General features: G+C 34.4%; 1 protein-coding gene and 1 pseudogene across 13 annotated transcripts in view; both read right to left on the minus strand.

Moving 5' to 3' along the window:
• Positions 1 to 17,335, minus strand: part of CHD9 (chromodomain helicase DNA binding protein 9) — a 168,005-nt gene that overhangs the window by 82,406 nt on the left and 68,264 nt on the right. For 9 of the 13 annotated variants that reach the window (XM_023530646.1, XM_023530645.1, XM_011360141.2 and 6 more), the window contains exon 3: positions 2,363 to 2,694. In XM_023530646.1, coding sequence (XP_023386414.1) covers positions 2,363 to 2,694 — 332 coding nt within the window. Of the gene's footprint in view, positions 1 to 2,362; positions 2,695 to 3,490; positions 3,766 to 3,852; positions 4,376 to 17,335 lie in introns of those variants that run through there. The other 4 variants (XM_023530650.1, XM_023530649.1, XM_023530648.1 and 1 more) reach the window with 3 other exon arrangements.
• Positions 16,869 to 16,987, minus strand: LOC111739615 (annotated as a pseudogene).

Genomic DNA, 17,335 nt, shown 5'->3' on the forward strand with positions numbered 1-17,335 from the left:
ATAAAAGTGACAGAAATAATGAAAGGTTTCATGCACACCAGCAAGCAGAGGCAGTATTGGTTTTCTTCAGATTAGTCTTCCTAGAGTATACCAAATCAAAGACATGGATTAAATAAACACCAACTCTAACTATGTGTCAAACATGACATTGTTTACAAGTTTAGTTACTTTTAAAATTTATGTTTCACATTGTCGGTGGTTAAGTTCCAACATATATTCCCTTCAATTTTATCTGACATCAGTCATTTGATATTAGTGACAGCTCAATTCATCCAAAACTAATAGAAAAATAAAATTTTTACAAAAAATTTAATACATCATAAAATGCTGTTAATTAAAATGATGCAACTAAATCATTTAAATGATTTCACACAAAAATTAAAAACTCGGCAAATTCAAAATTATAAAATGTAGTGGCTTATTAGAAGAGTAATGAAAATTTTCAATTGACTAATATAGGAACTCTAGATTGTACATGAATTTCACTTCCAAGTACGCTTTTTCCTCCAAAATGATGATAATCTTTGCCTTTGTCTGACACAGATGATCAAGAAATTAGTGTTTTACTCTTAACAGCTTAGTAACAATAGGCAAACTTCAATTTTACTTATCTGCCTACAATTTATAAATTCCCGTATCAAAAAGTTCTATACTCTCAACAGTTTCAGCAACTACTCAATATCTCGCCATGTACGTATCTTTCCAGTACAATTCTCACCTTATTTTCAAGAATGCTATCTCTAAAAAACAAGTACCAAATTGATCAATGCTGTGCAATATTAAAACAATTTATTGTTATAATCTATTTCTAATAAAAATACAAACACCACAGTATGAGTCAGATACTCCACCACAATAAATTACTATTCCCTACCATATCAATTCATATTTTTAAAAAATCCATGCTTTTCTATTATAATTTAATTACATCTAAATTCCCCTTATGTTCATTCTTTTTTCTTGAACCAGATTCACTTCTGGCATCTTTTTGCCTTTAGCTATTCCCTACCCACCCCCAAATTTAAACTTGCAGTAACTTTTCAAGTTTCCCTACAAATTTCCTTATTTTATGTAAATTCCCTTCCAAGTACTACACGACTTTGCCTATACCTCTGTGTAAGATAAAACTAAAAAACTTTAATTATGCTAACTTTCAATACATTAAAGAATTCAATGAGGTTTCCTAAAGTATAACTAGACATATAATGGAAAAATAAGATACTTTCATACCAAAACCTTTAAATATAAAAGAAGCAGAAATTTAACTTTCGAATTTAATTTTAGCTGTCTGCAAATAAAATAACAAAATCAATAATATTAATTATTGCTCTATTATGATAAGAGAGCCCATGTTATTTAATGGTCTGGACTGAAAGGCATCAGGATCTAACAATATAATTCAGCTTGGTGGTCTCATTTCAAATGCTGAGAATTTGGTCTACATAACTGTTAGTTCTAAATAGCCACAAAATATATTAATAATTTCTTTAAAAAATGAAGGTTTTCATAATAAGAGAATTCTTTATTGTGTACTTTCTTGTGCGGAAAAAAGAAAATAAATTAAATAAATAATCTGAAACTTTTCATATAAAGCCTGAAAAAAATGACCAGTATTCCTGCAAAAACAATTCTAAACTATGGTGGACTTAGGTTATTCTCACCCTTGCATGCAAGGCAAATATACCTATAGAAAAAATAATATTTATTACATTTTCTGAAAATGTTTAGATAAGTTGTCAAATAAAAACACACAGGATTAATGTACCCTCCTAGAGCAATTCTCTGTCCTTATAATTCTCTTGGAGCATTAATCCTCACCTGGCCTCTTTATTATATAAAGTAAATCAGAAAGACTGGAAGAGCAGAGGGCTGCTAACTGATGATTTAAATGGTCTTAGTTTTCTTGCCATTCCATTTAGTCCACGGTTGTGAGTTTGAGAAAATATTATATTTCATGTTTCTAAACTGTAAGGCGTCCAATGCTGTACAACTATGAGGTAAAGTTATCTTATAAAGAATTGTAACACATATTCTGTAAAGAGAGTGAATTAGGAACTGGCAGAGCAATATGAGTTTGGTTTAGTTTTCTCTTTCTCTGTTTTATATACAAAATATTTTCCTTTTAAATATTTTTTACTAATATCAATGTACAAAAGCCATGTTCACAGAACAGTGAAATTTAGTAGGTCCTGGAATATTACTTAATTTATTCAAAAAAGAAACAGGGTGCATATAGTATTTAACTTTTCAAAGTTCCAGTGTGGGCATAAACACATCACACACCTATCAGAACGAAAAGACTAGACAGATTGCACTTTAACAAAAAATTCAAAGGCATTAAATTTAATCTTAACCAACTTACCCAATTTTTGTCTTCTCTTTCAACTTAGAACAAGTTTTTGTTTTTTTGCTCTCTTTGTCCTTTGGCTTGGATTTCATCCTTCTACCTTTCTTTTCCTCCTTTCCTTCGACTGAAGCACTAGGAAAGTTTTCAGGGCTCATGACTCGTGGAATATTGCGCTCCCCGCGCTCCTTTGCTTTGGCTATGGCTTCTGATATTATACGATTAGCCTTTTCTTGCTTGCTTTCTGATTCCACCTTTTTTCTCTGCTTCTTCTCAGACATGATCCTCACCTGGGTATTCTGCAACTTAGTATATGTCCCAGAACCATCATTCTTCTTGGAAGATGGAGGCTAGAGAAACCAAAACAGTATTTATACAACATACAGAGTACATAAAAAACAACCAACATGAACATCTGAAAATTTAAGATTAGGCTTAAGGAAGTAAAATACGTGAGTAAATATGTGCGTGCTACAAATTTTAAATTAAAACATTTTGCTGATCTGGAAATTCGTGTAGATATAAAAAGCTCAACTACTGCTTTTAAAAATGAAGGTTAAAGGATAATAAAGATCCAATAATATTTTCACAGCATTCTTAATTAGTTGATTCAAATTTTGTCCTGTACATACAGCTGATTCAAATTTTATCCTGTAAATATTCTATGTATTCGGAATAAAAGTATTCTTTTTTTCTTCACTCCAGAACTCTGAAAATTATTTTTTAAATAAATTTAAAATAGCAATTTTAATACAGAGTGACTACTCTTTATATTTTATCATGATTTTTAGAAAAATAAAGCCTATGCTTTACAAGAAACCAGAACCTAAAATCACTGAAATCATTTTAATATACAATGTATGCAGCAACATAGCTAGTTAGTAAACAGACATTCCCATACTTAAAATTAGAGAAAGTTTTAGTTTTTCCGTGAAAGAGTTAAATGTGGATTTTTTTTTCCTCTTTCTATATCATAATTATTTTGTTCAAGCAATTCTGGAAAAAAACAAGTTTCATAGTTTTACGTTAAAATTATTAATATTTTAGCAATATCACAGGAAGCAGATCAACAGCATTTAAAAAATATCCTCTTCAAACACGCATTCATCCACATGTACTTAGATCACAGTTTTGTTATGTTCTTACCCGTAAACATGCCTCTGACTATAGCAAAGGAAAAAACCACCAGGAATTTCCAAACACATTTTCATGCTGATTCCAGTGCGATTCACTGGGTATCTTTTCTATACCTGCCTCATCAAAGGTTTCGTAGCAGTGCTGCAGCACTGGGAAAGGAAGGAGGGTTTAGAATCGCTCACTAAAATGCCACCTTAAGGCCTACAGGCTCTCACAAATAACCAAGACTCGAAAAAACAGCAACAAGCTCAAGATGGCGATGCAGTACGACTCCCGCAGCAGCAGCCAGTAATAAGGAAGGTTATTCAATCCCATTAGCCTTTTAGCCCAAAGAACCCCTCCTCCTCCCACTCATTCAGGCTTTCACTTACCCTTCCTCTTGGCCTCTTCACTGAAGACATTTTTGGCGTCAGACAAAGGCTTGCCCTCTGCTTTTTCACCACCCCAGCAGTGCTCAAGAAAAAAGCATTGAAAGAAGATTCCTAAATGGCCTATTTAGCAAGCTGCAACCAAGAGATGCACAACCCTCCACAAATACACATTGTAATTTATCAACACATTTCTGCCTTGGCAAGTTTATATCCAGTGTTCATCCTATTTAGAGAAGTAAAAAGGCTGTAAACTCCTCCTAAAAAAGCTGAGTTTCCTCAATAGCTATAAGCAGATAGCCAGATTCCAACAAAGCACAGAAAGAAATGAATGCACAAAGCATCAAAATGCATCAGCATGAATATTAGAGATGTCGTTAAAAATACTGACTCCTTCTGCGGAAGTAGGCCAGCAGATGGTGCTACCAGTTATTATTCCATTAGACTCTGCGATTTAACCCCCAGTGGACTGTTCTTCCCTCCATGTAACATATTAACTCTCACTCTGCCATTTCCTGCAGTCAAGTTTTCAAAAATATACATAAAAACTTGACTTTTAAAAATCTGAAAATTAAAACTGTGGGTGAAGTGGCTTGATGTAGCTATCAGTATTAAAAAACAAAATCCAACACAATATTTACTGGCGAAAAAGACTGTTCTCCATGATACTCTAAAATATTAAAAATATAAAAATAGCTGAAGATGAGCGAAGGGTTAAAGAGCAGGTCATGCAAATGAGCACATAACCAGTGACTTCTAAGAAATTAGATAAGGCTCCTTAGGGTTCTTCTAACAATAAGCCAACAATGTTATTTTTAAAATAGAGAAATGAAGCTATTTTCATTTAAATTCTAAAAAGAAGCTGAGAATTTTCAAAAAACATGAGAGCTGTCTGTAAAGAATTACTAACCAAACGAAAATTTTCCTTATTTAAACCTGGATAAATACATTAGTTTTCTTAACGTAAATATCTCAAGGAAAACCAAAAAACAAAAAACAAACTTTCTGACCTTTACTCCTCACATTCTATTCTAACTAAACTGCTGAGTTTTTCAAATAAAATTTTAGTTTTGTTTCTTTGCTCGAAATAAATAAGTAGCAAGTCCACCTTAATTTGATCATCAGTACAACTTTTCTTTCTCTAAAAATTGAGACAATTTTAGTAAGCAGTGCCTTTAAAAAACTAAAACAAATTTTTCACTACTTCAAAATTCGAGTTTACCTTTCATAAATACTGTTTTTTATTTGGTCTTGGCAAGTCGTCTGAGGCCTTTTAGGCACCAAAGTTCTCAAAACAAAGCTACATTATGTGAACAGTGTCCAACAGTGTCCTCGAAAGACCAATCTGGACAGCAGGAGAGGAAATTAAAGGCAAAGGAGGAGCAATGGCAAGGAAAGGGTCTGCCTGACCTGAGAGGTCGTCCATGTTAAAACGCAACCACCAATAACGAGAGTTAATGCTTACCAAGTGCTTACTTTACCAAGTGCCAGCACTATTCTGAGCATTTTACACGTAAATAACTAATTTAATCCTGTACTAGTGGTAACAGAGAGAAGAGGAGTAGCAAATGACAGATACTCTTAGAGCAGTATTACAAAACGACAGACCAGATCTCAGAGGGCGAACAATTTAAAAAATCATAATGATAATGATAATAAGATCTACCATTTATTCTTACTATGTGCCAGGCACTATCCCTAATATTACACATATAGTAACTCAATTAATCTTCAAAAAACAATCTTGTGAGATATGTACTGCTCTTAGCCTCATTTTATACATGAGGATACTGAGGCATAGAGAAGTGACTTGCCCAAGGTCACGCAGCCACTATATTCTATATCTGATTTAAATACCATAATTTTCAGAGATTAATTTGAACACAGAAGTAACTTTCTCAAAACTACATAGATACTAGTAATAAAGCTAGGATGAAAGTTAGGTTTTTTTCCAGGTCCCTTTCCAAGAGGTGGAAATCAACTGGGCATGGGAGGGGTATGACTGAAGAACAAGAAGATACACTATTTGGTTTCCAGACTAAGGACTGGTAAAGGAGAAAATAAACAGTTAAGAAAGGGTGTGTACGTATGTGTGCATGACGAGTTTCATTTTTTTGCACACTGAGTTTGAAATGGAAAGCTCTGGTAACTGGAAAGTTGGGACTGGATCCTCAGAGAGGTCAGGGCTGGTATATAAGATGTAGATTCTCTTACTGCTTTCTTTAAATATCTTTAACTCACCAACACTATCCACAGATCCGTAGATGATTTCCACAATATCTCACTTCTGTAAAGCTTTCTAATAGTCTATTATTTATCCAAATCCTAATTATTTAACAATAAATCTTAACAGCGGATATCAATAGAGAATGCAATCAAATATTTTTTCTGCTACTAGATTACAATATTTTAAAACTATATTCCCACAGTACATCGACAATGAGGTGTTAAAAACATTTTTAATGTGGATCATTTCCCAACTCACATGCACATACAACATATAGTTGACAGACTTTTTTCAAAGTTAATTTTTCTTTTTCCCTAATAAGCAATGATCAAATTCTGTCAAAAAATTCTTAATTGTATTTTGTTTTGTTTTCCTCCTGTCAGTCCCACTTCCTATTATGCTTCCTTATCCGTAGAAAATATATATTAAAATCGGGGGGGGGGGTGATGGAATATCAGCGCTGCAATGTACTCTCCAATTCTATACAAAGTAAAAGAATTTCTCTATTTCACTTGTGATTTTTCTGGAAGTTTGTCGTCATTTCAAAATGCAAGCTGTCTAAAACTAAAAAATAAAAGCAAAGGCTCTTATCCCCCCCAAAACTTGTATTCTAAATGAGAAAAAAAAACTTAGAAGGCACATATCAATAGATCTAAAATTTATAAGAAAAAGAAACCATAGAGTAACATAAAGATATCATATGTAACATTATTTTGATAGCAACTGAGAGGAATATATGAAAGATCTGGACATCATATTTCAATTTTAGGGAAACTCAAGGATTTACACAGATCACATTTAGTGGGTCCAGTCTAGCACTAAAAAGAATAAAATAGAATGAAAAAGGATGGCGTCTAGCCTTTATGAATGTTACCTCTTAAAAAATTAGAACATTTTCATACCACCTGTCATTCCTCTTTTCCTTCATGAGAGAAGCAGCAAAGAGATTTGGGCAAGAAAGAGGAGGTGTTAAAATCTGAGTAGGGACTCAGGTCTCTTCTCTCTTGGCAGAATAATTTTCCCACAAACCCACCCACCCACATTAGGGAATCCATCCATTTCAAATATTTTAGTTGCATACAAATAATTAAAATGACTGAATCACCAGTGTATGGACATGAGTGGAAATTATAAACTTCCGAAAAGAAGAGAATGATCACATGACTAGACATCACAGAGCACAAGTTCCTCCATTGGGGAAAAATATATAGAAAAATAAAATTCCTACTTCATATATTTTAAAAACAACATAAAGGAATAAAATGCTCAAATAATAAAATAGATATAATTCCTTAGTAAGAATAAAACACAGAACAAGGAATTTTCAAAAACATAGATAAAACTGCACTGCACTGTAGTTAAAATTTAAAAATCTTCCAACCTTTCCCAGGAGAGAGGACTCTCACTTCGGGCCTAGGGGACCAGGTGGACAGGGGTACCATTGGAAGAGAATTAAAAAATAGACAAAGCAACCCTTGAGCAAGCACGAGTTTTACTGCCTACAAAGACAATGTAGCCTAACAGAAGAGAATCAATAGTGAAATCCCAAAACACCAAGTTCAAGGAGCTAGCTGATGAAGAAGAGTCAGTGAAGGAAAAGAAAAAGAAACAAGAATGGTAAGATGAGACTCAGGAGAAAAGTGGCATGAAAGCCAAAAGGAGTTTAAAGCTCTGCAGTCAAAAACAAAGTAAATATCTCACAGTAATCTGAAATATAAAGCTAATTTACGAGACCTTTTAGCTCTCTTAAATTGTTTATAGTAAGCCAGTGTGCTAGTTTTTAATCTCCTTTAAGAAGAGCCATAATCATTATTTACTTAAAATTCATATTAAACCCACCTTCTAAAAACAATAAATTGTAGTTAATTTTAGTAATGTGTTGAACATTAGTGTGGTGACTTCTTTAGGTTTTTCTTTATTGCATACCATTTTTTTCCACAGGCTACCAATGAAGACTTGCTTTCAAAGAGAAAAGAGAAGGGAAAATTGACCCAAGAGCATATTATATAATCTGCCAAAGTCTTCTGAGTTTCACCCTTAGATTTGTTTTTAGAGTTTTGATGGAAGTGAAGCCATTACTTTATTGCTTTCTTCACATCTGTGAATTGCCACGTTCACAGCAAAAGGCTTATTTTCATCTTGTGATTTGTATAGTACACAGGTTTCTACTTGCAGCTAACATGATATTCCTTTTATTTTTTTTAGTATCGTAAATCTTGGATTTTACATTTAAAAAATAATACTATGAAAAGTTGTGCCTTCAAGACTCTTAATCATCCACAGAGCAGTTCGGGAAAACAGTAGATATTCATAAAAGTTGTGTATTTCTAAAAATAAAAATGTATTACATGACTTACAGGAAACACAGAGAGAAAGGAACATGTTAAAGGTACTGCGGGATGTAACCAGCAACATCCGGAAGGTGGGAAACCCTACCAATGACTCAGTTTCGTCAGCAAAAAAAATTAAAACAAAGAAGGGGAATCAGATTTAAAGAGACTTGACTAAATGCAATGTCAAAATAAAAAAATAGAAGAAAAATGAACAGGGACACTTAAAATACAGAATCAACCAAATGTAATATGTGGCCCTTCTTTGATTTTACCCAAAATAGTTAAGTGTAAGAATACATTTATTAAAATACGAGGAAAATTTTAACTTTGACTGGATATTTATGAAGGAATTATATATATAGTAGGTGTGAAACTGATTTTACAGTTGTGTTTTTAAAGACAAAAATACTGATCTGCTAATACTTATAACAAAGTTTCATATAATCATTCCAATTTTCCTTTAAGCATATCATATGAATTTACTACATGATTACTGTTTTTAAAAAATTTTTCTAGATAACAAGTACAATTTACTTATTCCCATCTTCAGTCAAAATTTAAAATTCTAAAAAAAGAAACAAGAAATAATGGCTCTCATCTGCATTAGAGGAACCCATTTCAATAACCTTATCATTACTAATAACATCAGTACGATGCCGATATGCATTCGGGGCATCCAGTGCTGAAAATGAAACACGTCCTTCTCTACATTTCTGTCAGTCCACATGGTTTCTCCCCACAGTACTGTTATCTACATCTCCCCTTAATACAGCACGAAAAGTTTTCAAATATTTGTAAGCCCTCATGCTTCTCTCCCCTCAAAATAAAAGAAATCTAAAAGAGATCCTTAGCAACTAACTTTTCTTCCTCAAATTATGCAAATTTACCCCAGTAATTTACTCTAGTCTTAGCCAACATTTTTCCTGAATAAATTTAGAAAGCTCACTAAAACAACAGTAAGGCAATAGATTTCAGGAACGTCAGAGAGGTACTCATAGCTGTTAACAGACCATTGTTCCTCAAAGGACATCCTGGCAATGAGAAAATGTACAAAAATTTGTATGACAGGCTTAATTACTACTTTTTTAATAATGACAAAACAGTTAAGAGTGGGTACATTTTTAATTCAAGTCATAATCAGAACTAGAGGGATAAAACATTCCACTGGGATATGTTAAGCAAAAATGACAAAGGAACTCTTCTTAACAATGGGGGAGACACTTCAGTGACGCAGTCCTGTCTTACCTGCAGAGGGGTATGTTCCAAGAGCCAGTGGATGCCTGAAACTGAGGACAATACCAAACCCTATATGCACCGTGTTTTTTCCTATACATACATAACTTTTTCACTTAAAGAACTCACTTTACGGCTTTCTCTGGCATCTCTGAATTGCCAGCATCACTACTCTTGTGCTTTGGAGCCATCATGAAGTAACATATGGGTGACTTGAAGGCAAGCATTGTGATACTGTGAGTCAATCTCCTCATTCTTAGATGTATGATGACGTATTTAGAGGTAAATTCTCATAATAACTGCAATTTACTTTCAAGTTATACAGCCAAAACCAACAAAATCTGCATACTCATCTACAAATAAAAATAAAGCAAATGCAGAAAAATGTTAACTACTGAAGTGAAAGGACATTTATTTACTATTCTTTCATTTACTTCTCTGGATACTGAATATTTTTCATTGGGAAAAAAAAAAAAAGCAGAGAAAATAGCTTGTCCTGATCAGCTGTCATACTAACAACAACTCAATGACTGGAACACGCATATATATTCATAGGACAGTTTCACATTAAAGTCTGGAATCTCAAGAACATAGCTTTGTTTTTAAGAAAATTTTAAAACTATATAGTTACCCATAAACTCCTTAAAAGTATTTCATAAATCAACACTATTTGAATTGAGAAAAACAAAGCTTTAAGTACAGATAATGATGACAATTTTTCCACAGAGAGAAAAATCATTCTGCTGGTCACAGGCTACCTACACCTGCTCTCATCAACTAACTTCACAAATCTGTGCCACTGTTCATGCAGAAAACAGCTTCCTTTAGACCAGGCAAGACGGATGCCTTCCTTGGGATGCGCAACCTAGGCCTGGTTCCTTTGCCAAAAGGATATACTACCGCCCCACTCTTCCAGAACACGCTCCAGGTGCCCAGGAATTTTCTACCTAAAACAGTCTCACACTCACTTGCAGAGCCGGCCTGGGAGTATTCCCTAGGTTTGCTTTCTCAAGGAATTCCTTGTTTGGCAAGGAATACATATTGCCAGTGTGCATGCTTGGGCCAGAGAGATGGGGAGAGGGAGGAGGAGCTTGGCTACTTAGCTGAGAAGTCCACGTGTGTTCACGAGGCCCCTGGAGATGCAGGATGGAACCAGAGTGGGACTGGAATGTACGATGGCCCACTTCTGCTACACTCTGGATGTGGAACTCCAGAGTCCAAGAATTCTAAATTCAAACCAGTGCTTCTCTTTGTCAAGGAAGAAGGCTAGCACATATTTAAGAGTTTACTGGCTTTATTTACAACATTTAAATATTCTGACATACAGTATAAGGGCTTCCATTTGCACGCTTTTCCTAGGACCCACAAATGTTAGGGCAAGCCTGCATAAAAATGAGTTAAGAAACAGTAACTTAAAGGAGAAAGCAAAATAAAAAGAAAATAGGATCAGGGAATCTCTTTTAGATCATTCCACTAAAAAGCTATGTAGACTTTATATCTACACCTCTACAACTGTAAAACTGCTAAAAATTGATGACTAAAGCTCCTTCTAGTTCTAAAATTTTTTTAAATCCTTAAAGCAAGAAATCCTTATTAAACAAGCTGACTTTACCATTTATAAAGCACTTGCAAATTCATTGTTCCGGATCACATTCATCAGAAATGCCAGAAATACATATACACACATATTACAGATGAGAAAACTACAGAGAAAGCAATTTGCCTAAGACTCTCATGATAGTAGACGGCAAGGTTAGGACTTGAACCCAGTTCTCCTGACTCCAAATTCAGTGCTTTTTGCACTTTATCAGGGAAATGTACATCTGAGAGCCCATTTCCAAAAGATTTATTATCCAATAGTGGAAATGAGAAACAAATGACTGGTGCAGAGAACAAAGATGAAAACTCTCTAATTCCTCTCCTTTATAAATAGCTCATTTGTCTGATGACAAAAATTCATGTATTCAACTTGCGAGTCATTACGGCTCAATTCAGTAAGTGACACAACCATATGAGTAACACTAAGAAAGTGCTCAAAGCACATGACATAAAGGAATAGAGTCAACAGCAGCAATTTTACAAAATAAAACACAGTAATACTTTGGGAATCAGATTATCTGATTGAAAAAATAGTATTGATTTCTGCAATACTCCAATATCTAAGGTGACTATGGATTTAACTTGAAATTATATAAAATTATTTTACAACCAATATTATGTAAATATTTATTAAAACAATTAAGTAAAAATGTTGGATTATGTATTACCAAATCATGATTTCTTTACCTTTTCTCAATACCTACTTTTCTCAAACCCGTGTCAAGTCTTAGGTCTGTGCCTTGTAAGCTATGATACCTTGAGTCTGGTTTCTTCGTTTATAAATTGAGATGCCATCATTAACACCATTGAGATTTTTGTGAGGATAAAATGTGATGACATATAAAAACTACGCGGCACAATGGCCATAAGACATGGGTTTAGTAAATAATTGTTGAATGAGTATAAATTTGTTTTTTTCAAAAACTGTTCAGTTTAAATAACTTAAATATATATACATCATTGAGAAATCTGAAACTACAAATTTCGAATAGCCTGACTAATCGTTTCACTCTAAGACCACTAAATGATTCCTAGTATGAGAAGCAGAGAGGAGAGACTGAGCATACGTTATTTTTCTGCTGAAGGATAAGATAATCAAACAGGTTTTTTATAACGTGAAGTCATAAAGTCATAAAACAGGCCCTTCCTTGTTCATTCATCCTTTAGTTAAGTATCTTCTCATTGGACTCATGGCTTGTAGTAGGCCAAATAATAGCCCCCAAAGATGTCAACCTCCTAATCCCCCAAATCTGTGAATGTGAAATTACACAGCGAAGGGGAATCCAGATTGCAGATGGAATTAAGGTTGTTCATCAGCTGACCTTAAAATAGGGGGAGATTATCCTAGATTGTCCATGGGCGAATGTAATCTCAAGGTTCCTTTCCAGAGGAAGAAAGAGACAGAAGGAGAGAGTCATGCAATGACAGAACGACTCAAGCGATCGGCCACTGCTGGAGTTGAACACGGAGGGGAACGCAAGCCACAGAATGTGGGCAGCGTCCGAAAACTATCAAAAGCGAGAAAATAAATTCTCTTCTAGAGCTTCTAGAAAGGAATACAGCTCTACCAACACCTTCATTTTAGCCCAGGGAGATCTAGCTCAGACTTCTGACTTCCAAGACTGTAAGATAAATTTGTGTAGTTTGAAGACAAAAAATGTGATAATTTGCTAACAGCAATAAATAACTGATACATGGTAATGGGTCACTTCCAGCTTCCATGTTCCCATACTCTAAGGTGACAGAGGGTAGTGTGGGCTCGAGTTCTAATGCTTATATCTGAATCCTTGCTGTGCCGTTTACAAGCTATATGACCCTGAGTGAGCAAGCTATTTAACCATCCTACCATTTAAGCCCTTACCTATAAAAAGAGTAGATTAAGATCTACCGCACAGAGCTGTTCTAAAGATTAAATGAGAAAATTTACGTAAAGCCATGAATGAGTATAACTGCTGATATGTATGGACTACTTGTACTTTTACTTTTCATAATTGTAAAAATCTTCAAAGGAAAGTTTGTAAATTTATCTTGATTTTCTAAGAATCTGTCATCGTGGGTACATATGACAATTTATCTATAAAGATGTTCGCCATAGTATCCAAGTGGAATAACCTGGTTAAATAAATTATGGTACTTCTGCACTATAAAATATTATGCAGTCATTAAAATGGTGTTTTAAGTCTTCCAATTAAGGCCAAGAAGGAGTAACAGGGACTAGATTTACCTTCATGCTTGAAACAACTGAAAAACTATATGAAACAGTTGTTTTTAGATGCTGGGCATCAGGCAACCCAGGACAGTGATCCCTATAAGAAGGGAAACAAGTGAGCTAAGACCGAGTACTGTCCCAGCTTACTTCAAGGAGCGTTTCCAAGCTGCAGAACAGGGAGAGCAGGACCCAGGTGGAGACCTCACAGCCTCTGTGAGTTCAGAAGACAGCTGAGTCGGGAAGACAGAGCTGGAAGTCCAGGGAAGCCAAGGCAGCTAGTTTGCAGGGGAAGATCGGGACAGGAGAGAGCTTTACAGGGAAAGATCTTCGGAAGGTTCTCTTTCAAGGCTTTAGGTAAATACTCATCAGCACTATTAGTTTATGGAGAAGCTATCCAGGGCCCAGGAAAAAACACCTGAAAGCAGCTGAGATCTCACTAGGGCCAGGGATAGTACATTTTTCCATCAGTCATTGTGGAAAATCTTGTATTTCATAAGGCAATGGACAGAGAACTCACATGGCTATTGTAACAGCAGTGGGAGAAAATTAGTCTCAGCCTATAGATTGCTCTAGTCTAGCCTAACAACGATTAAAAACAGATCTTATACAGATAAACCAATTTCTAAGTAACTCAACTGGGTCCCAAAACAAAAACTCAAGAATATTTATAGGAATGCGAAACCCTCCATTACTTAACACGGTAAAATTCACAATGTCTGGAATCTATTAAAAAATTATTAGGCATGCAAAGCAGGAAAATAAAACCTACAATGAGGGGGAAAAAATCAATCAATAGAAGCAGCCTCAGAAATGACAGACGATAGATTTAGTTGGTAATAAATTTAAGTAGATTAGAAGCTCAAAGAAAAAGGCCTACTTTCTTGGCTCTCCCATTTACAAAAGCAATTGGACCCTAGACAGTTGTATATCCTATTCACATATAATATATATAATCAAATAATTACAGATTGCCACATCATAAAATGAAGAGCTAATCCAGAAATTTAGAGGAACACCTTCTTTAAATAGGATGGGTCAAAGAAATTAATTTTTTGTTTGTAAATCACTCATTCCAAATCATTTAGCTGGAGGGCTAAGGCAAAGTGCTAGAAACCGCTGTCAATTGAAGTTGAATCAGAAATGGGAAGAGAACAGCTCTGATATTCTCATATAGACCAATGGAGAAATATGACAAATTTCAATTTGAATTCTTCAAAGGCAAAGGACCATATTGTATTCATTTTTACAACCTCAGTGCCCTGCATAATCTTACATCTGGTAGACATCTATTAAATACCAAACAAATAAAAGCAGTAAAAATGCAACATTTCCAAAACACTGGTATTATATAAAATTCATACACATACATACAATTTATACCTACATTTCACAAATACAATAAGGGTGTGTTTTTAACACTAAAGATATAGTTAAAAACCTTAAGACACACTGAAAGCTACACATGCAAAAAAAAAAAAACCAAACAAAAACAACAACTTTTGGAAAAGAATTTCTCGATTTGGAGATAACTGGGTACATTCTACAACAAAGCATCTTAAATGTGACTGACCAGTGTGGTGTCACTCATTTCTGATCACCCTTAAACTACGGCGTTTAAAACTATAAATGAAATCTGACAACAAGCTGTGTGACAGTAAGCAAGTCATGACCTAATATTGCTCTTGTTTTTTGTGCATGAAGGTAAAGTAAAATCTTGTCCAGATCTAAAATCCTATGATTCCATGAAATGGTCAATGCAAACTTGCACTGTTTTCAGGTATACAAACATATATTCATGTAGGAAAAACCTTGCTTAAAGATTGTTCTTTCTGCATAACTGACCATAGCAAATCACCAGGTTTTCTTTAACTGAAAACTGCAGTCCAAGCCTCCTAAGTGCTTACCACCTCTTTCCATATATTACCCATACCATACAGTATTAAAATATTTTAATTTAAAATTATTTCAATCCAATCACTCAAATAAAGACACTTGATCATCCATTGTTTAAGTATTGTAAAACAACTTTATATTCATGGTATCGAAGCAAGAATAAAGTTGGATGGCTCGGTAGCCCCTAACACATTATTTTCAATTTCAGACATTAATAATGATAACTAATTGACAGCAGTCCTAAAGTATCTGGGAGCCCATTTCGTCAATCAAATTAAACACAAGGTTCTGTTAGACCTAATTTGAAGTTTGGCTTAAATCTCATGTTCTTCATGTACTGCACTAACCCACAAACTCCTCACCAACTGACGCCTCTTCCCCACCCCTGGAATTCACTTCCTGTTCACCTCTCACCCTTAAGTATGCATGTTAGAGGTCAACAGCCTTAAATTAAAGCTACTGTTAACAACTGGAGTTTCTGTTACTCTTGATTTCTCTCAGGCAGTGCAGAGCTCAATTCTTCTACAATATAGTACACATAGTGTCATAATTAAGATCATATTGTGGAACTAGTTCATATTCCACAAATTTCCCAGTTCATATAGAACATTTTAATCTAGAAGATTTTTTAAAACGTCAAAACCAAAAACTAGTCCACTTCAACTAAGGAAAAAAAAACCTAAAAGGTTAATTCCTGTTCTGAATTTTCATTTGTGTTTTGGTTTAGACAACTAAGAATTCTAAACTTCTTTTACACCAATACCATGCTAAATGCTTAAAGATTTAAACAAATTTTAATTAACAGAGATGGTACTTTATAAGAATTTTCATTATTCAAGGGAACAATCTAAATATTACTTAGGTTTTCTCATTCTGTCTAGGGCAAAGTGGAGTGACAAGTTTTTTCATTGTTCACACATCTGTTGCTTTCCTAACTTAGGAAAAATTACCATTGTTTAAAAAAACTAGCAAAGAGATTGGGATCCTTGGACTTCAAAGGACAGGAGCAAAGGATCGCTTCCTTTAGTTTTACAGATTTTCCTCTTTTTTTAAATAATTACTTATAAACAAAATTAGCTATGTTTCTGCTTAAGATAATTTTAAAGTATCTAATGTATTCCAATAGATTCTTACTTTAGTGAGGGTAATTCCTGGAGATATAAGAATAAACATTACAAATATGAATACACAAGACTGCTCTATAAAAAGCTAAGATTTCTCTTTATTTTTTCCTGAGAATCTACCATCGTCACTATCACCTTCTGGGTAAAAACAAAACAAGAACAACAACAAAACAAAACAAAAAAACACCATAATTAAATGTTTAGATGCTTACTAGAATATATTTCAACTATCTGGAAAATTTACTCATCTATATTTTCTTGACATTGCTGGATAGCAGAGAACTTGTCATATTTCTTTACCTTTCTTCATTATTTGTAATCGTCACTCAGGAGCTAAATAGACAACATGAATTATATGTCCTACTAAGAAACCCAAAATTACAACCATAGATTTTTATTTTTGCCTACAGCAGCCGGTCTTCCTAGGTGGTCTCCCATCCAAGTACTAACCAGGCCCGACCTTGCTTAGTTTCCGAGATCAGATGAGATCAGACGTGTTCAGGGTGGCATGGCCGTAGATCAACCATAGATTCTTAAGAGTTGAAAAGAATCTACCAATAGAGTCCATTTCACCCATTATAGGAATTCCTTCTGTGACACATCTGAGCCAATTCATCTTCGCTCTTTCAGTGAAAAAGCTTCACTTCAAGCTCATTTTACTACATGGTGGTCTGCTTTTCTGTGACTTCCATTTAGTTGGCCTAATTCTGACCTCTAAGGCCCTTCAAACGTTTGAAGAAAATTATCAGCTTTACCTTTGGGGCATTAGTTGTCATCATCCTAAACACAATTGTATAAAAAAAAGTCAAAACCCTTGGAAGCAATAGCTATTTCAGCTTACTTTTTTATTTTTTGTTTTGGTTTTTTT

This window comes from Pteropus vampyrus, unplaced genomic scaffold, assembly GCF_000151845.1.
Source record: "Pteropus vampyrus isolate Shadow unplaced genomic scaffold, Pvam_2.0 Scaffold51, whole genome shotgun sequence".
Taxonomy (NCBI): Eukaryota; Metazoa; Chordata; class Mammalia; order Chiroptera; family Pteropodidae; genus Pteropus; species Pteropus vampyrus.